We start from the raw sequence: 21,490 nt of genomic DNA on the forward strand, positions 1-21,490 counted from the left end.
GATACTGTTATGAATGCAAAAGCTTCCCACGACACAAATTGCCTGCTGTTATCAGATACATGGGTTTTGGGATGATCTTTCAATGGCAAAAATGGACAACTTATGGACAATGACAATTGACAATGTGTGGGACAGCTTGGCTGCATACAGGAAACTGTACAAGCATCGACCACCAACAACCACATGCTGTCCAAATAAGAAACCAAAACCAACATGCACCCTGTCCCAAGAGTGCTCAGAGACTGGCTAAGTAGAAAACCAGCATGGTGGTGCAGACTGGTTCTGTGCACAGGCCCTATGAACCGACACCAGATGTTCGGTGTCACAATCGATCGCTGGCTAGAAGACATGACAGTACACCAACACCTTCATGTGAGCCATACTCCAGTGCAATGTCTGCAGCAACTGGAGTATGTGGAGGCACAATGCAGGGCAAACAACCACCCAACCATTGGTCCTACTTAGCAAGGATGAGGACCCCCTGGACGATGCCGAGGTGATCATGTAGAAGAAAAAAAAGTATGCTATGCAGGATCTGCACCCAAAGAGGCTTGCTCCAGCCAACACATCTGGACCACCAAAATGATTTTCTGGAAAAGCAGGTTAGTGTCTGTCGCCTCTTGTGCTGTTAACAGAAAATACAACAGGATTTACTGCAATGCATCATCCAATGTGAACCTGAGAATTGGACCCCATTGGTAGCTGCAAGGGTGCATCAGCATTGGCATTCTGGGCAGTGGAGCAGCAAAGAATGTCATAACAATAGTTACTGAGAAAGAGGGACCACTGCTGAAATGGGTGGGCAGTCCTGTCAGACAGCTTAGAACGGTGGTCAAATAAGGAAACTGCATTGTGGCTGATGATGAGGAAGAATCTCGCCCCATACAAGAAAATGTGATAGTTATTAGCCACAAAAATAACGGCTGGCATTTACTTTCCCACCTGTTAGTAATTACACTGAGTTGTGAAAAGGGTGTCTGGTGCATAATCAATGGGCTGTTCTGTGCCATATTGCTTCCAATGGGACAGGACTGCACCAATCCTACACTGTGATGCACTACAGGCCAGGGTTAAAGGTTTACTCAGTGTAAAAGAAGCCAGACAATGAGCAGAATACGAACATTGCTTCAGAGGCTGAAAAGCCAGTTGACAATCTACAGACCAGAAAAACTTAGTGCCCTCCTAGTAAATCCAGTAAAGAAGATGGAAGGTGTGCATGGCCCAGCAAATGAACTGAGCACAATATGAAATCTTACCCAAAAAAGATAGGAGCTCCTTCAGGTTCTCGAATTCTGGCAGGTTGACAGTGGCTCTGATGAGGCTGTCTGTTGGGAAGAGGCCATCTTTGCTAAACACATGTCCCAAAATAACGCTTTTCCAGCCTGCAATGAAGACCATTCTCCAGGAAGCATTGGAAAAGTGACTAAAGGTTTCGCTAATGTTTCTCTGGTAGGACCTGTTACCCAACATCACCAAGATAATTGGCGCAACAAGAAATGTCCTGAATCAACTGCTCCAAGTCCTGTTGATAAATTTGCAGCATGGACAAGATTCTGAAAGTAGAGTCATTAAACTGGTAAAGTCCAAAGGGGGTATTGAGGACCAAGAAAGTCCGTGAAACAGTGTCCAATCATAACAGCAAGTAGGCATCACTCAAGTCACTGCACAAAAAATACTGGCTCTGAACAATTTTCCCAACAATCTGTTGGTTGCAAAATTGAATAAGAATCCATGACACATTGTGATGAGTGATCTGTTTAAAATTGGTGCAAATGTGAATAGCACTTTTGTGCTTTTGAATCTCTACTACAGGCGCTGCCCACTGACTCGATAGAGTAGTAGAAATGACGCCTTGATCCTGCCAACACTACAACTTGGCATTTACCTTGTCATGCATGATGAAGGGAATGGGGCAGGGATGACAAAAAATGGCTTAAGAGAAACATGTGGCTCAAAATTTTCAGCCCGATCCATAGTATTCTCAAACAACTGGCCGTATGACCACAGTAAGGAGCCTAAATCATGAAAAGAAACAGATTGAGTCATTAAATGCATTTCGTCAGCCATCTGGAAGCTGAGAACAGAAAAGGAATCAAGGCTAAAAATATTTTGCATCACCAGTGAATGGACCACTAACAATGTAAGTTAACATTCCTCGTTTACATAATGTGTGAAGACAGAGAATTGCCACTACAAAATTGCACTGTTTACTAACCTGACATAGCAGCTGTTGAAATGCCAGGCACCACATGAGCTTGTATGTATCTAAATTAACAAGGCTTATAGTTGCTCCTTTGTCAAATTGAAATTTGACTGGCCACACACTCCACAAAAATGTCAGCAAAATACCCATGCACGGCGAGACGACCCCAGAGCCCGGTGAAAACACAGGAGCATCAAACACTTGACACATGGCTCATGGTCAAATGGCCTCTTTGATACCATACCCCACACATGGCATCCATGTGTAGAGGATCTTCACAAACATGCAGTGAAGGACAACAGGGATGAGGAGGAGAACAATGTTGAAGACCCAGAAACCACAAAGGGTGGGAAATACGGCACTGTGAACAACATAAACCTGCCATGCTTGGCACAGGCAAAGACAGGCAGCGCCGCATTGCCGTTGTGCCCGAATTGTCAGCAACATCAACGCTTTGTGACTGGGTGCAGGTACCCATGAGGCCTCAGGACATGTTTAACATGAACGCCTAATTGAGCCACCTGCCAATTATCAGAAAGCATGTCTCCTGCTGCTACCATCAACTCATGTGAGCAACATCAGCTAAAGAAGATTCAAACGAGGTCACACCCTAGTCTGAACCTCAAGATCAGGCACTATTGGAACACTCAAACCAACATTTGCGCAAGAGGCCTTATGAATTGGCAATCCAGACTGCATACAAATGCCCTGGGTGCTTGTGGTGCTGGTTAAACTGCAACTGTGTCACCACCACATGGGTCTGATTTTCAAAATAGTGCATCAGGAAGCGACAAAGCTCATCATATCAACCAGATCAATGATAAACCTTAACTGGCAGTGCAGTAAGAACTGGCAGATGTAATTCTCCCATGTTTCCATAGACTCATCAAAACCAGCAAACAGCATCAAGGGCACAGAAGAAAAGTTCTCAGCAGGTTCCTGATCCATCCCTGGCAGGGCAATGATGCAAAGTAACTCTGCATTCTTATTCATCTATGCGTGTATCTGCTCCTGCTGCTGCTCCTTTTGTAGGCGCAACTGTTCCTGCCAGCACTGCAGAAACACCACATCCATGGTGGACCAAATTACAAAACGGAAACAAAAAATTGGGGCATCGCACATGTAATAATGTCCTTCATCACGACTTTAGTATCTGCACTGGTGTGAAAATGCTGCTACACAATGTTAGTGCAGGTATTTCACAGGCTGATGGTGGCTCAATAATAACTGGGAACTGAATCCCTTGAGAGAAAATGAGAACTCGCTATGCTGTTCAATCTACAGAAAGCAGAAGGCCTGAAACATCATAGAGACATGCAAGGGGATAATTCAGCACACAGCTGAGCACTCGGCAACAAGATTCAGCATGATGTGAAAGGTGAGTTCCGTGATAGTTGGACTCAGTGTAAGCACTGGCCTGTCTGGTCTACAGCTGCCCACAGGTAAACACCTCTGTGAGTGAGTCTGCCTATTACACACTGTGCACACCCTCCATGGCAGGTTTCCACACTGTTCCACTACGCTTCTCAAGTCAGCTCATCTCCCTCCAATGCAATGCCTGCTGGTGGGCATACAAAGTGTATTTGAAAAGGACACAACTGGAATCATTGCCTGTTCTTGGCAAATGAAAGCTTGTAATCCATCACCAATCACTTCACTGCCAACAGGCTTTCAACCCTAATTTTTCATTCAGAACACTTTGTGAATACAAGTAGATGATAGGAACGGGAGGGGTAGAAATTCTGTATAGCAGAAAATATGCAAATCCCAAAGTCTTTGATCGTCTTTTAATGTAAAGTGCGTGGCTAAAAGTTATTACCAGTAAGGCAAGAATGATTATGAAATGACTAAAAAAAGCAGGAATAAAGAGGAAGAAGATACAAAATAAAAGTTATGGGAGATACATAGGCAGCACTTCCAGAGCTGAAACTCAAAATGAAAAGTGGCAGTTGCTATACTTTCATCCATTTTCTCAAGTTTCTAATTGCACTGAGATTGTCTGTCATTATTCAGATTTTTAAAATCTTTTTTTGATGCAACTGTAAGTATGGAGCCACTATCAGTATGAGTTAACCAGTGAACAAATTGTCCAGGAGGTACAAATTTTATGATCTCATTCAATCTGCAGGTTATGCTGATAGATGCACACACCTCTACGTGTGCACGCATTTGTGTGTGTGTGTGTGTGTGTGTGTGTGTGTGTGTGTGAGAGAGAGAGAGAGAGAGAGAGAGAGAGAGAGAGAGAGAGAGAGAGAGAGAGAGAGAGAGAGAGAGAGAGGGGGGGGGGGGGGGAGATGAATTTAGTTGGAACACTAATAAGCTAATGTACATGTAAAGTGACTGTAAGTGGGCAATACTAATTTTATGTATGAATGTTTCAAAGGTTTATCAAGACTCCTCATAAGAATGGACAGACCAGATACAACTATTGCAGTAGATGGATCTCTCTTTAAACACCACCCTAGGCTGAAAACATGGATGAACAAATACATCCAGCTGTTAGCACCTGGAAAAAAGGTATGTTCTGTTTTGCTTACTGTTATTACAGATATCGCCATCATTATCCTCATCTTCTTCTTCTTCTTCTGTATATCTAAATCACTAACGTGGTTCATAGTTCATGAGCCAAGCTGCAGATTGCCTATCTAATGGATTCCAGCTGCAATGAATGTATCATGCCCATATACACTACTGGCCATTAAAATTCCTACACCATGAAGATGACGTGCTACATATGCGAAAATTAACCGACAGGACGAAGATGGTGTGATATGTAAATGATTAGCTTTTCAGAACATTCACACAAGGTTGGCGCCGATGGCGACACCTACAACGTGCTGACATGAGGAAAGTTTCCAACCGATTTCTCATACGCAAACAGCAGTTGACCGGCATTGCCTGGTGAAACGTTGTTGTGATGCCTCGTGTAAGGAGGAGAAATGCGTACCATCACGTTTCCAACTTTGATAAAGGTCGGATTGTAGCTTATCGCGATTGCAGTTTATCATATCGCGACATTGCTGCTCGCGTTGGTGAAGATCCAATGACTGTTAGCTGAATATGGAATCGGTCGGTTCAGGAGGGTAACACGGAATGCCGTGCGGGATCCCAACGGCCTCGTATCACTAGCAGTTAAGATGACAGGCACCTTATCCACATGGCTGTAACGGATTGTGCAGCCACATCTCGATCCCTGAGTCAACAGATGGGAACGCTTGCAAGACAACAACTATCTGCACGAACAGTTTAACGACGTTTGCAGTAGCATGGACTATCAGCTCAGAGACCACGGCTGCGGTTACCCTTGACACTGCATCACAGACAGGAGAGCCTGTGATGATGAACTCAATGACGAACCTGGATGCACAAATGGCAAAACGTCATTTTTTCAGATGAATCCAGGCTCTGTTTACAACATCATGATGGTCGCATCCATGTTTGGCGACATCGCGGTGAACTCATATTGGAAGTGTGTATTCGTCATCACCATACTGGCATATCATCCAGCTTGATGGTATGGGGAGCCACTAGTTACACGTCTCGGTCACCTTTTGCTCGCATTGACGGCACTTTGAACAGTGGACGTTACGTTTCAGATGTGTTACAACCCGTGGCTCTACCCTTCATTTGATCCCTGTGAAACCCAAAATTTCAGCAGGATAATGCACGACCGCATGTTGCAGGTCTTGTACAGGCCTTTCTGGATACAGAAAATTAACAGACTGCTGCCCTGGCCAGCACATTCTCCAGATCTCTCACCAATTTAAAACGTCTGGTCAATGGTGGCCGAGCAACTGGCTCATCACAATACACCAGTCACTACTCTTGATGAACTGTGGTATCGTGTTGAAGCTGCGTGGGCGGCTGTACCTGTTCACGCCATCCAAGTTCTGTTTGACTCCATGCCCAGGCATGTAAAGGCCGTTATTACAGCCAGAGGTGGTTGTTCTGAATATTAATTTCTCAGGATCTATGCACCCAAATTGTGGGATAATGTAATCACATGTCAGTTCTAGTATAATATATTGGTCGAATGAATACCCGTTTCTTCTTGGTGTAGTAATTTTAATGGCCAGTAGTGTAATTATAAACCAAATTTAAAATTATGTCTTAACCTACTCACTAATAAGTTTAATGTTATGTTAACACAATAAGACATGTATTACAGTTAGAAAATATGTCTGTGTCTTGAGACAGCCCAACTCCTGGTGCACAAATTATCCGGACTATTGTTAATCAATATTTGAGAATGAGGGCATGTAGTGACTTTGAAACAACTTAATGCAAAATTTGAAATCTTTACAAAAATTTTTCTCAGCTGACATCCTCCATAAAATAATGAAAGAAAAAAAAATATTGCTTACTAAATTTCTGCTGTTTGTGCAATAATACTTCAGCATTCAGCATGAGATTTTAATTTATTGCTTCTTTACTATTACCTTTATTTGTTACTTGTTTTGCAGACAATATCCACATATACCACTGGCTGTACCTGCAAAATTATTTCATTGTACAACGCACAATTCAGGAGATGTGATATTATAAACATTGGGTGCAGGGAAAACTAGATTTTGCTTAAAACAGAGTGCAAATTACACAGATTCAATCAGTCTGAGTTTGATAATGAGAGCACTTAGTGATACCCTATAAAGTTAAACATAATTTCAAACCTTTTCTAAACTTTTTCTCACTTACATGTTTAACATCAAATATTTAATACATTAGCTCAGTTGTAAAATAATTAGCCTTTGATACTGTTTCACACATGGAAGTTTGATCCGGGGTGCAAAGGTGTACTGATTTTCAGCGTTTATTATTGTTATAAATATATGCTTGTATATCTTTGTTTATAACAAAAACGTGAAGGAGGCAGAAGAGTTGTTGCTCAGATAATGTCGTAAGAATTTCATCATTATATAATGCAGAAGGGCCTAGGGATCTAATGTTTGTTCCTTTCACACAGACAAGAGTCCTTCAAAAAAGTGAAACATTTGAAATATGAATATTTTCTTGGTGTTTGCAGTTTGTATGACAGACCATTGCATTTGTCCACAGTTCCGCCTGCTTCTTGCTGAAGATGGCAGCGGTAAAGGTGCTGGAATAGTGGCCGCAATTGCTCTTCGGTTGAAAGAGAGGTTTCAAGAAACGTGACTAAAGTCAGATCCAACCGAAATGAGCAAATACTGAATAATGTACACCAAAATATATTTTGAGAAGGGCCAGCAGGCTTGCTTCACTATATGCAGTAATGAAAAAAAAAATACAGAATGTAGTGAGCAGTGGTTGACTCATTCATTAACAATGATATTTCACAACACTATGAAGATGCTACTGAACTCTTGGAAGCAAGCTGGCCACAAGTTTAAGAATTTCAATGAAGTTACTTTTCAGGAACTTGGAATAACTGTGATAAAATGCCCTTTCAAATATCTGTTGTGAAACTATGTTAATCTTGTATGACAAGCCTATTTATACTCAAGTGATTTTGTTACATTTTTCAATAAAATGGGATATTGTAGTTTTACAAACTGATGTGGAACTTCTATCAAAATGATAATTTAGGACCATATGGTTCCCATAAATTAGTTTGTAAGACATTTTTTCCAGATTCAGAGAACAATATAGTAACAAACATTTGAACATAGTATAATGTATATAATACAGTAATGTTACTTAACATACACGACTACAGAAAGAATATTGTAAAAGTTGCCTTTTGTGTGGTCTATGTCAGAATCTCAAAATTTCTGTTCCTATAAAGATCTTGTGTAATAAAAAAAATGTTCACCAAGATTCCATAAATGATATGTCTACTGTTTCATGCATTCTGACTATTAGTCAGGTATGACTAATTTCATACATAGTGTACTCTCGTGAATAAATAGGACTGTATATTTGAAAGAACACCAGTGTGCAGGGATGTACATGTGTAGAGATAGTATATTTGGAGCAAGTGTCTTTTGTACAGTTTTGAATAGAGGTCAGTAATGAACAGAGAAACAAAACTGAAACACCAAATGTGATAATCTGTAACTGGTTACTACTTTTGCATGTGAAACTGTCTTTTTATTCCCCCACATCACTTGACTTTCCAGCATGAAGAAAAACAGCTGCACTTGCTATTGATTTATTTGTTAACAAATCATGGTCAGTTCTGGCCTCATGGAAAGCCATTATCAAGTGGAGATCTGTATTTGATTTGGCCTAGTGTACTGTTTCAAATGAACAGTGACGTAGTTCACAACACTGAGTTAAGTTCGTGTCATCATTTGGTAACAGCCTTTAGTGATACTGAAACCAGTTGTAGTTTACCAAGTAATATACTGCATATGGTGCTTTCACATGCATCATTAGTCCTTTATAGTTGCAGATTAATGCTCTACTCCACATTGTGATGGAAGTGATGATTACATTTTGCCAGTTTGTCCAAAATAAAATTGTAGTGGAGTTTTAGAGGGAGGATTACTCACTGGCAAAAATATTAACCTCTTAAAAATTAAGTATCTATTTTTTTTTTCACATTGAAGATTCAGTCTCACTCAACATTTGGATTGTTTTAAGAATACTTATTAAAGTCCAATTCCAGTAAATGATAAGGTAAGAAGCAAGCTGTTAAACTGCAGTCCCGAGAGTGATTTAATCGAACAATCTGAAACCTGTATGAGGACAGCAGGATAACTGTTTGAATTATAAATTCAAATTTCCTACCAAATTAAAGAAACAGATTTCCCCTTTTCACTGTAGTTGTGCTCACGTAGTGCAACATATAGGTAATTCACTGACTGTGGGTATAACAATAGTGAGATTTCAAATTTTGATCAGATTTGTTAGTAAGTAAAATGTGTTAAGACAGCAGTGCAATAATGAGAGAGGATGGGTGGTTACTTACTGTAAGTATAACATTGTCACTATCTTTGGTCAACTTTAGTAGGTCTTCATCACTCCATTTGTCATTCTTCACCACTATAAGCTGAAGTAGGGGTATATGCTGATGAACGAAAACATTATGACCACTTTCCACAACAGGGTAGAATGCCACCTGCTGGCATTGTGGCAATAAGGGAAGTGTATAAGCAGAGCAGATATAAATTTGGAAATATTCTATTGGTGATAAAAGTCAAAAATGAGGAAAATTAACTTACAAAAGTGACTCTGACAAAGGGGTGATAAGTGTGGTCCAGCACCTGGTGACAAATATCATACAAATAATGAAGCTGGTTGGATGTTTGCATGCCGCTGTTCTGAACATCAATGGAAAGTAATTGAAGGATGGTGAAACCATGAGAAGGTGACAATGTATTTGATTCCCACATCTCATTCCTGAAAGGCAAGGTCATAGGCTTGCTCGTTCCGTGAAGCAGGATATGTGGTGATCTTTGGCAGATCCAATGATGGACTGCAATCCTGGTGTAGGCACAAGTGTTTTTTAGCACATTTTGCAGCACATGAAACTGAAGAAAAGGGCTCTGTAGCAGATAACCCCTGTGTGTTCTCATATTCAAGCAACAGCCTTAATTTTGAGTGCAGTGGGCATGAGACTACAGAATGAGACTGTGGAGAACGGAAATTTGTCAACTGGTCAGACGGATCACATATCTTGCTATACCAGGTTGATTTTCATGTCCTGATATGCTATAACCCAGGCCAATGGCACCTCAAAACACACAATGCACCACTATCATAGGCTGGTGGTGGCAGTATTATGCTTCAGTGGAGATTCATCTGGGCTTTCATGGGTCCTGTAGTGGTAATTGAAGGCACTATGTGAACATTAATGCAGATCACCTTCATCCCTCCATGTCTGTTGTTGGCCCCCGATGGTGAGGGGGATACTTGAGCAGGATAACTGTCTTAAGTCACAAAGCCAAAATCATTCTGCAGTGGTTTGAGGTGAATGACAATGAACTCAAACTGATGTCTTGGCCACCAAATTTACCTGATATGAACCAAAATGAACTCACCTCAGATTCTATCGAGCACTTGTTCTACACCCACAAACCACCACCCTTAATTTATGTGAACTGCATGACATGTGTATAAACATTATGCTGCATACATAACACATTTCAGCTGTACTTCATTTTTTATGCCTTACAGCCACTGGAAGGATTTTCAATTGTTGTTTTCTTTTTTTTGGTCACGTATTCTGTAAGTTCATTATCCAATTTACACAAACATTAAGTGAGATCATGTGTAGCCTACTATTTAAGTACCAGTATCCATTGTTGAAGTCAAACTATAATGTAGGACCAGTGAGGAATGAGATTCATCAGCTACTGTGAAATTATTTTTTACTTTGATCTTTTCCTCATTACAGAGGCTTATCTCCAACATAAGAATTTACTCGGAAATTACTATACAAAGAATAAATGTTCTTAAACTATATTTTCAAAATATTCCTCTAGGTGTTTCAATCTTGTGTGTCCTCTTCCTCTGCGCCCATTCTCCTGATTGTGTGCTATACATTTTGGAGCCAGGTGGTCACAGGTCTTCCTCTTCCTCTTCTTCCCTCCGGTTCCCACTCTGGTATCAGTTCTGGTATTCTGGCTTCCCCCATTCGTCGTACATGCCCGTACCACTGTAATTTCTTCCTATCCATTCTCCTTATTATTTCGGTGTTCCTTATCTTTCCTTTCCTGGAGATTCTTGCTGTTCTTCTCCATAAGTCCATCTCTAGAGCATGTAATTTTTTAATGTGCTTCAGGTTAATTGTCCAGGTCTCTGTTCCATACTAAACCACACTTTCTAATATGGATTTGTATATTAATTTTTTGGTTCTGCTCATTACACTCCTGCTCCGTAAGACTGAGTTAAGCATCCCAATGACCTTCCATTCGCTACTAATTCTTTTATTGATTTCTGACTCTGATTTTCATCTTTTTGATTTTCTTTCCTTTAATGTATAGCTCATCTGAATCATTAGTCAAGGTTTTTTTTTTATTTTTTGTTTATTTTTTTTTTTTTTTTTTTTTTTTTTTTTTTTTGTAATTAATCTTCAAACCCCAAGTTTTTTATGCTACTGCTAGTTGATTGAACATACAGTTAGCATCCTCCTCATCTTGTGCTACGACTACTTCATCATCAGCAAACAATAAATGATGTAGGCAAACTCCATCTCTTATTTCTAATCCCATACTGTTACATTTACGAGACCATGTTCTAAGGCTAATATCTATATGGGTTTTAAATAATGATGGTGACATGGGACAGCCCTGTAAAAGGTCTTTGCTTGTTCTAAATTTCTGTAAAGTTTATTACCAACTTTCAATTGGCAAATGTTATCTTTACACATGTTGTTGTGATCTTCAGTCCAGCGACTGGTTTGATGCAGCTCTCCATGTTACTCTATCCTGTGCAAGCTTCTTCATCTCCCAGTACCTACTGCAACCTACATCCTTCTGAATCTGTTTAGTGTATTCATCTCTTGGTCTCCCTCTCCGATTTTTACCCTCCATGCTGCCCTCCAATACTACATTGGTGATCCCTTGATGCCTCAGAATATGTCCTACTAATCGATCCCTTCTTTTAGTCAAGTTGTGCCACAAATTTCTCTTCTCCCCAATTCTATTCAGTACCTCCTCATTAGTTACGTGATCTTCCCGCCTAATCTTCAGCATCCTTCTGTAGCACCACATTTCGAAAGCTCTTGTTCTCTCTTCGTATAAACTACTTATCGTCCACGTTTAGCTTCCGTACATGGCTACACTCCATACAAATACTTTCAGAAAAGACTTCCTGACACTTAAATCTATACTCAATGTTAACAAATTTCTCCTCTTCAGAAACTCTTTCCTTGCCATTGCCAGTCTACATTTTATATCATCTCTACTTCGACCATTATTAGTTATTTTGCTCCCTAAATAGCAAAACTCATTTACTATTTTAAGCATCTCATTTCCTAATCTAATACCCTCAGCATCACCCAATTTAATTTGACTACATTCCATTATCCTCTTTATGCTTTTGTTGATGTTCATCTTATATCCTCCTTTCAAGACACTGTCCATTCCATTCAACTGCTCTTCCAGGTCCTTTGCTGTCTCTGACAGAATTACAATGTCACCGGTGGATCTCAATGGATTTTAATACCTACTCCGAATTTTTCTTTTGTTTCCTTTACTGCTTGCTCAATATACAGATTGAATAACATCAGGGATAGGCTACAACCCTGTCTCACTCCCTTCCCAACCACTGCTTCCCTTTCATGCTCCTTGACTCTTATAACTGCCACCTGGTTTCTGTACAAATTGTAAATAGCTTTTCGCTCCCTGTATTTTACCCCTGCCACCTTCAGAATTTGGAAGAGAGTATTCCAATCAACACTGTGAAAAGCTTTCTCTAAGTCTACAAATGCTAGAAATGTAGGCTTACCTTTCCTTAATCTATTTTCTAAGATAAGTCATAGGGTCAGTATTGCCTCACATGTTCCAACATTTCTACGAAATCCAAACTGATCTTCCCCGAGGTCGGCTTCAACCAGTTTTTCCATTCGTCTGTAAAGAATTCGTGTTAGTATTTTGCAGCCGTGGCTTATTAAACTGATAGTTTGGTAATTTTCACATTTGTCAACCCCTGCCTTCTTTGGGATTGGAATTATTATATTCTTCTTGAAGTCTGAGGGTATTTCGCCTGTCTCCCAAGGCTATCAGTAGTTCTGATGGAATGTTGTCTACTCCCGCGGCCTTGTTTCAACTTAGGTCTTTCAGTGCTCTGTCAAACTCTTCACGCAGTATCATATCTCCCATTTCATCTTCATCTACATCCTCTTCCATTTCCATAATATTGTCCTCAAGAACATCGCCCTTGTATAGGCCCTCCATATACTCATTCCACCTTTCTGCTTTCCCTTCTTTGCTTAGAACTGGGTTTCCATCTGAGCTCTTGATATTCATGCAAGTGGTTCTCTTTTCTCCAAAGGCCTCCTTAATTTTCCTGTAGGCAGTATCTATCTTACTCCTAGTGATATACACCTCTACATCCTTACATTTGTCCTCTAGCCATCCCTGCTTAGCCATTTTGCACTTCCTGTCGATCTCATTTTTGAGACATTTGTATTCCTTTTTGCCTGCTTAATTTACTGCATTTTTGTATATTCTCCTTTCATTAGTTAAATTCAGTATCTCTTCTGTTACCCAAGGATTTCTATTAGCCCCTGTCTTTTTACCTACTTGATCCTCTGCTGCCTTCACTATTTCACCTCTCAAAGCTACCCACTCTTCTTCTACTGCATTTATTTCTCCCATTCTGGTCAATCGCTCCCTAATGCTCTCCCTGAAACTCTCTACAACCTCTAGTTCTGTAAGTTTATCCAGGTCCCATCTCCTTAAATTTCCTTAATAAATTCTCCTTAAATTCTTTATACATATGTTGTATTATTTCAATCAAGGAAGGGTTTATGGCTGCCATATATAGTGCAATTCCAAAGCAATTTTCTCGGAACAGTAACATATGCTTTTTCTAGATCTATGAAAATTAATCCTATATTTTTTTGATTTTTCCCTATGTTTCTCCAAAATCTGTCGTAATATGAAAATATGGTCTCCCAACCGTGAAACCACATTTCTTTTTGGGTTCTAAATTTTCTTTCCATTTTGTTTTTAATAACTATCACAAAAACTCTCATTAATGTGTTTGTAACACAAATTCTTTAATAGTTTGAACAAATTTTGTGATCCCCTTTCTTAAATATAGTATTAATGTAACCTTGCTTCATCTCGTTGGGTATTGAATCTCCATGTATAATTTTGTTGAAGAGCTGTGTTATCAGTTTCACAATTTTCCACCACCACATTTCAGACACTCCAGATCGATATTGCCTGGTCCCTGTGATTTACCATTCTTTCCAGTTCTCAACTCCTGAAGTACTTCACTTTCTAAAATCTGGATCTCATCATATTAATGTCCATTTTCTTCCACTGTTCCTTCTCCTAGATATTCTTCTCTGTCCTCATTTAATAATTTTTGGAAATACTCTTCCCATTCCTTTTGTGTTATCATTTGGAGATTAGTTTTGCTTTTCGTATCCTGTGGAAGCCCTTGCTTCTTTTGCTCTCCCAAATCCTAATTTGCTATTAACCTTGGCACATGTTCTTTTCCGTGCATCATTGTTTTCCATCCTTATTTCTTTCATCACTTCATTCTTCTTTTTCTTGTATATTGATCTTGTTTCTTCTGATTTATCATTCAACCACTGATGGAACACATTTCGTTTTTCTCTAGCGAGGACCTCTATATCTTCTGGCCACCACTCTGCTACATGGTTGTGGTTGCTATCTTTTTTATCCAAAACCTCTGTTGCTATGATTTTCACATTAGTTTTTACATAGTCATATATTTCCTCTGTACTTCCTTCAAATGATTCAACCAGTTTCCTCTCCATCCTGGCTGCAAAGTGTGTTCTGATACTTTTGTCTTGTAGGCTGTCAATATTAAAAGGTAAATTTTCATCTTTCTCAGTCTGGTTCATTTTATTTATGTTACTTGTACCATTCCTTGCATCCTTCCATGGCCAAAAAGATTTCATTTTTACTAGACAGTGGTCTGATCCATATGGGCTCCTCTGTAAGATCTGAAGTCAACTGCCTTGAAACTACTTGTTTGCTACTGATAATATAATAGAACGAAGTTCTGTAGTATTCTGTTGCCAAGTATATTTATGAATGTCCTTGTTTTTGAAAAATGAGTTGGTAATTTTTAGATAAAATTGTTCACAAATTGCAATCAATTGTTCTCCATTGTCATTATATTCTTCATCTCCATGTTTTCCTATTACTCTATAAGATTCTCTCATTTTTACTCTTCCATTCCTGTCTCCCATGATAATCAGTTCCTTTCTTCTTGAGATTTTTTCAATAGTTCCTCTGAGGGTGGCCCAGAATGTATCTATCTCCTTGTCTTTTGTGTCATTCATGGATGCATATACACCAGTAATCACAATTTCCCTAGCAAATAATGCCATTTCAAGAGTTATAATACATTGATTGATGAATGTCCAATTTGTGATTCTTTTTTTCCATGATTTCTTTATCATAATGGAGACTCCTGCTTTGGCTCTTACTGCTTTTGATACCCCACTCCAGACACGTACATAATTATCCAGTTCTTCTTCTCCTTGGCCTTTCTTCTTTGTTTCAGAGAGTACGACAGCATCCATGTTGAACATGTCAAGTTCTGCAGATAGTAAATTTATTTTAGTGGAAATACCTTGCACATTCCACCATCCAAACATCATTTTCTGTTTCTCATTGTCAGTTCGTTGTCCAAAGTTCCAATTTTTCCGAGTGATATTATTATGTTTCTCAGCATTTTTAGGTTTTTATGTGAGTGAGGAGCTGGGCCACTGCACAACCGCCAACCAAAAGGACCAGGTAATTTTTACTCAAGGTTTTCTTCCTTTAGTCTCTGATAAGCCAATATCACACCACAAGGCAGCAGTTGCTAGTTTTGGTCCACCCCGGGTATTTTATTTTCCCGGTATCTGCCATATCTGGTGAGCATTCCCCTATCTGCCACCTGGGGAGGTGCCCAATGGGAGACCAGCAAACTGCACACAGATTATTATTTCCTTACCATAATCTACAGAGAGCTAAATACTCAGACATGGTAAAACATATTGTAAGACTGGCAAAAAGTGAATTTAAAACTTCTTAGTGGTATAATTAATAATTAATGTAGGTGTTCATGCAGTTTCTTGATCTCAGTAAACACACTAGCTGACAACACAATTCTAAAAGCATGTGTTGACTATTTTTGGGTTCCTGTATGTCTGATCAACTGACTATTAAGGACCCCTTTTCTCAGGAACATGTAGACTAATGCAATCAAAAGATACAGCTATTTATGTCATATATTTTGATACTCGGAAACTCACTCATCAAGACATTGTTAAATTGTATGTCAACAAAAATATATTTTTGCCATCACAACATATGTTGCATTCGTCACCTATCAAGAACATAATATACACAGATTGCTGAATGCAAAAATGAAATGTAAGCTAAATCTTCTGTATCTACATATACAAACTGAAGTCCTCTGCTCACTCCTTTTGTATGTTCAGGCTAGTCTGAGGAACTGCTGTAGAAGTTTTGATATGGTCTTGGAATTTCCAGGACCAATATCTTGCCATTACCTATATCGAAAACTGCCAAAACTCACCGAGATTCTTGATTCCCATGATGGATGAACTATAGATATATATGTAATTAAGTCTGCAGAAAACCCCAAGTTCACAAGTTCTACCTGCACTTGGCCAATTTTTATCACTATTCTCAGACACAAGACAGCTGAAAGTTCAACAGTATCATAGATAATGGTCTCAAATCATAGTTCTGAAGCCCTGAGGATGAAGCTGTGCTTTAACATGTACATTGGTTAATAAAGCTGTTCTAAAGACATCAGACAGATTTTGAAACAAAAGGTGTAGAAAACAACATGCCAACATTTGTGGATGCCTGTAGTCAATGTTCTCCTGCTTTGCACCTTACAGAGTACAGTCAAACATTTAGCATTAAATCAGAAATGACCTAGTTAGATTTCTACTGGAAATTATGATAAAATCCACAATGACAGTTTCTTTGAATTTTAGACTTAATGAACCCTAGACCAACTCACACTACCATTCACCTTGACTTCACATTGTTCATACAAGAAGCTTGAAAATAATTATGTTTCATTTCAAATATGTCCAGATTTCTAATTTACCATCATGAGCTACACAAGAAAGTTCATAATTGAAAGAAATAAGTTCTTACAATTATGCATAAATAATTAACAAACTCAATCAAACTTTTAAGGTAATAAATACTTTCTGCATAATATCAGTTTCTATAGTACATCTATGTTATATTTTACACAGCATTCATTACAGTAATTTGGATACTGTAGACAGCTATACTCTTATAAATATCATTCAAAACTGTCCAAATAATGTTTTCTGGGCACTGATAACCTCACTGTTGAGCACCCATAAGATCCAAACAAATAACAGTGTTTTCTATGGGATTTATCAGAATAGCCAGGAAAACCCATTCTAATTTATAGCCTTATATACGTTTTACCCCTTTCCTTTCTGTTGCTGTGTATCCTGACGCACACTGTAAGCCCTTTGAATCAGATTCCAGGTTAGACCACTTTAAGCTGAGACAGTACCATTAGACCAATATCTAGCATTTGTAATTTAGTCACAAAAACTTGTTCGTATATTGACAATACTGATTTTCTAAACATTAATACTACTGAAAGTCACTGCAGAAAAAATACATTCAACATGTAATTTCTTTCAGTTGCTTTGAAATGTTTTATGTACATCTGAAATCTGAGGAGGACAAAATGCACTCTCCTCCTCATCACTTTTTTGAACAATGTCAACATATGTCTGAGATTTATTACAGTTATATTAAAATTTATTTTGTCTTTATTAAGGCTTTTTGAATGCAACAATACAATTTGGTTAAACCTACTTCAAGGTTAACTGGGAAAGTATATGCTGTCAAATTATCTATTAATATCAATTCTGAAATTGTATTAAAGTAGGGTAATGTTCTTCATTTTAATTACATTCTCAGCCACTTACATAGGAATACAATTGCCTATTGGCTTCAGTCTTGAGTTCTTCTGCCGTAGTTTGATGATTTTTCTGATAATTTACCAGTATGAGTGGCCGGTGTTGTCAAAGCTTCAATCTCAATTGCTGGTGGCAGACTGGATTCTAGCCTGCAGCCAGAATTACATGTACCTGTCACGCCAACACTTGAGGGCTTTATCCCCAGCATGAGAATCTGAGACCCATTTAGCTTGAAGCTTTCCTCTTTCTTATTAAAGCTATTGCTGTGTTTGTGGATTCCTATCACTTCCCTGAACAAGTGAGCTTGTAGCTCTTCTCCACAGCAAGAACTGCTGGCCTCATCAGTGGATTTTCTGCCGTGAACGATTTCTCAAACTGTCCCAGCCTGCAATGCCATTTATGTTCTGCGATCAGGACATTTGGTCATCCAGTCATTCCCACATACAATTTTCCACATGCAGAGGTAATGCAATATATTCCCAACATTGCAAGTAGGTCAGTTTTGTCCTTTGTGATCTGAGACACTGTCCGATCTTCTTGGGTGGTTTGTAAATCACCTTTACACAGTGATTGCACACCATACAGCTGATTCTGTCCGTCACCCTAGGGATACGTGGTAGACAGGACATACCTGTCATTTCTTCTTCTGATGTATCATTTTGCTGAGTGTTACATTTTATGACATTTCTCATGCAACTGATAGTGTACCCATTGCTCCTCAGAACTTCCATGTGCTGCATCTCGTGTCTGCAGTGCAGTGACTCTCATATTCATGTTGTGTGTGTTTGAGTATGTTAATCATTTCCCTTTTCTGGGTCAGCTGATGATGTGACAGTTTGTGCAGCTATCAGCCCATGCCTGTCGGTTTTCAATACATGCTGCATCCCAAGTTCTCACCACTTCTTGTAACCAGCACATCGAGGAAGGGTGGTTGTTGGTCCTTCTCTACCTCTACAGCAAATCTTGTGGTGGCATGCAGAATGTTTAGGTCCATTAGGAAGTCAGTGAGCTGATCTTCACCACATCTCTACACCACAAAGGTGTCGTCAATGTACCTGTACCACACTGAAAGTTTACAAGTTGTCAAGTCCAGTGCCTGTCTTCTGCAATGCTTCATGAAGAAAATAGCCACAACTGGTCTAAATGGACTACCCATGGTGATGCCTTCCAGCTGTTCATAGAAATCGCCATTCCACATGAAATAGCTCGTGGTGTCATGATCCACAGAATCAGTGAGTGGCACTTTGGTATCTAAAGAAGTAACATCAGAGCTGACCAGAATATCATTTGGTCCATGTTTTAGTTACTTCATCTTCTCAACTAAACGTCTCGAGTCCTGAATGTATGTGTCAGTCTTTCCCATATCTGGCTGAAGCAGAGAGGCATTTGTTTTGCCAGTACATACATCGGTGAGCCAGGAACACTTACAATTTGTCTTAACAGTACATTATCTTTAAGGATTTTTGGTAACTGCTACAGCTAAGGGCTTCTGTGTTGAGCAAGTTCTTCTACATGTCCACAGAGAGAAGATGCCTTCATTGACTGATTCATATTCCTATGATCTGCTGCACTGGATCTGAGCTTAGCTTGTGGTATGTCATTATGTCATCAGATCTAACAGGTCTCAAATTTTGAAATTTCAAGAGAGCTCTTTCCGGGATGAGTCAGACAACATATTACTTCCTCCCACATACATCTCATGAAATGAGAGAATTTGATAAATTAGAGCTAATACAGAAGTTTACCACACCATTTGCGAGTAGAACAGAAGGGGAGAGGGGGATTAGTTAGTGGCACCAGAAGTACCCTCCACCAAAGACCATCAGGCAGCTGGTTTGCGGAGTATGATGTAGATGTAGAATCTTCTGCTCATAATCCTTCATTATGACAGGCACATTTCCCTTGTCAGCAGCCAAAACCAATATACTCTTGTCGGCATAAAGGCTCACTATAATTTGTAGCTCTTCTTTTTTCAGGTTACACATTGGTGGTTTCAGTGCATATTTTCTCTACTTTTTCACAAGGAAAGGTTCAGATGGCCACTTCATTAGCAATGATGTTCTCCATATGTATAGTGTGGTGTCACCGCCAGACACCACACTTGCTAGGTGGTAGTTTTAAATCGGCCGCGGTCCATTAGTACATGTCGGACCCGCGTGTCGCCACTGTGTGATCGCAGACCGAGCGCCACCACAAGGCAGGTCTCGAGATACGGACTAGCACTCGCCCCAGTTGTACGGACGACGTAGCTAGCGACTACACTGACGAAGCCTCGCTCATTTGCAGAGCAGATAGAATAGCCTTCAGCTAAGTCAATGGCTACGACCTAGCAAGGCGCCATTAGTAACATTGCATGTATCTAAAGAGTCTCACTTGTATTGCCACAATCTCCAGATGTACCAAAAGGATGGATTAAAGTTAAGTATTCCAGAAGCTACGTACTTTTCTTTATCCTGTTTCAGACCTCACGCCATCCAGCTTTAGCTTTGCGCGTGCCTTTCGGCTTCCTCCCATTTTGTCTAGGCTGTCTTGTCTAGACACAACATACAGTTCTAGAGATGATCATAAAACTCGCTTCTTTTTGGACACACCATTACTCCGAGGTCAACGGTCATTCAAGGACATTGATTATTGTGCATGACATGTTGGGAATTGGTTCTTGCTACTGACAAGAGTGACCATGTCTGCTTGTTCAAGAAACCAATAGAAATCCACAAACATGACAACAGCTACAGTAAGAAAAAGTAAAGTTTCAAGCTAAACAAATCCTGGATTCCCATGCTGCAGCAAATGTCTGTTGCAGTTAGGAAGGGGAGAACCACAGTGGAAACTCCCAGGGAAAAGTCTTCAGACATTAACACAACAGATACATATAACCTCCAGCCAGGGAGTAGGCTCCAGTCCACCACCAGCCATGGAGGTGAAGCTTTGACAATGCTGGTGAAATATCAGAAAATTTGTCAAACATTGGCTGAAAACGTGAGACAGAAGCCTACATGCAATATATCATTAACCTTTAGTATTTACTACATGTGAATAACACATTATTCCAAGACTTCTATCATGTCCGTTGTACAGTCACGCACTATATTATACTGACAAATTCAAAGAACATAGCATTCTCAAATTGTGGTTTATAAATTAATAGAGAGACAGCACTTTCTGACTGGAAGAACACTTAAGTCAACTTTCTTTACTGGAATCCTAGTGCAGACCAATTTTTAGAAGAAACCATCCATATATTTACTTAAGTTATTTACGGATATTACAGGAAATGTGAATCAAGGTGGCCATATATAAATTTTCTCAGGCAGTGAATTTCTGCATGAGGAAACTAAAATGGTGAAAAGAAAGTCAACTAACATTCCCAATAGGCCCTTGCAATTGTTTAAGTGCCATCAAATATTTATAATTATGGTACTCACCAGCTCATCCAATGCATATGTCAGGAGTTATACTTTTTTGTGTAGGGAAAATGGTAACACAATTTCCATACAGTCATATATTATATTCGGTTTTTCTTAAAGCAAACTAGAGTCACTGACTTCCATACGAGAAACTATAAAAGCATGGTCTAAGAGGGGAAGCAATAAACATTATAAAATCATTGATTGAAAATAAGTAGCAATGTATAAAATGTAACAGAGGTAAAATATTGGAAAATGTGCATTCAACATTCCAAGATGTGAAATACTGAGTGCCACTAGATCTGGGTTTAGGAC

General features: G+C 39.3%; 1 protein-coding gene across 1 annotated transcript in view; it reads left to right on the plus strand.

Annotated features, from left to right (window-relative positions):
- Positions 1-7,731, plus strand: part of LOC126470926 (hexokinase-1-like) — a 276,017-nt gene extending 268,286 nt beyond the window's left edge. The window contains exons 10-11 of the mRNA XM_050098957.1: positions 4,587-4,720; positions 7,259-7,731. Of these exons, the coding sequence (XP_049954914.1) occupies positions 4,587-4,720; positions 7,259-7,354 (230 nt within the window). The 3' untranslated portion in view covers positions 7,355-7,731. The remainder of the gene's footprint in view (positions 1-4,586; positions 4,721-7,258) is intronic.
- Positions 7,732-21,490: the final 13,759 nt, after the last annotated feature.

Source organism: Schistocerca serialis, chromosome 1 (genome assembly GCF_023864345.2).
Source record: "Schistocerca serialis cubense isolate TAMUIC-IGC-003099 chromosome 1, iqSchSeri2.2, whole genome shotgun sequence".
Lineage (NCBI taxonomy): Eukaryota > Metazoa > Arthropoda > Insecta > Orthoptera > Acrididae > Schistocerca > Schistocerca serialis.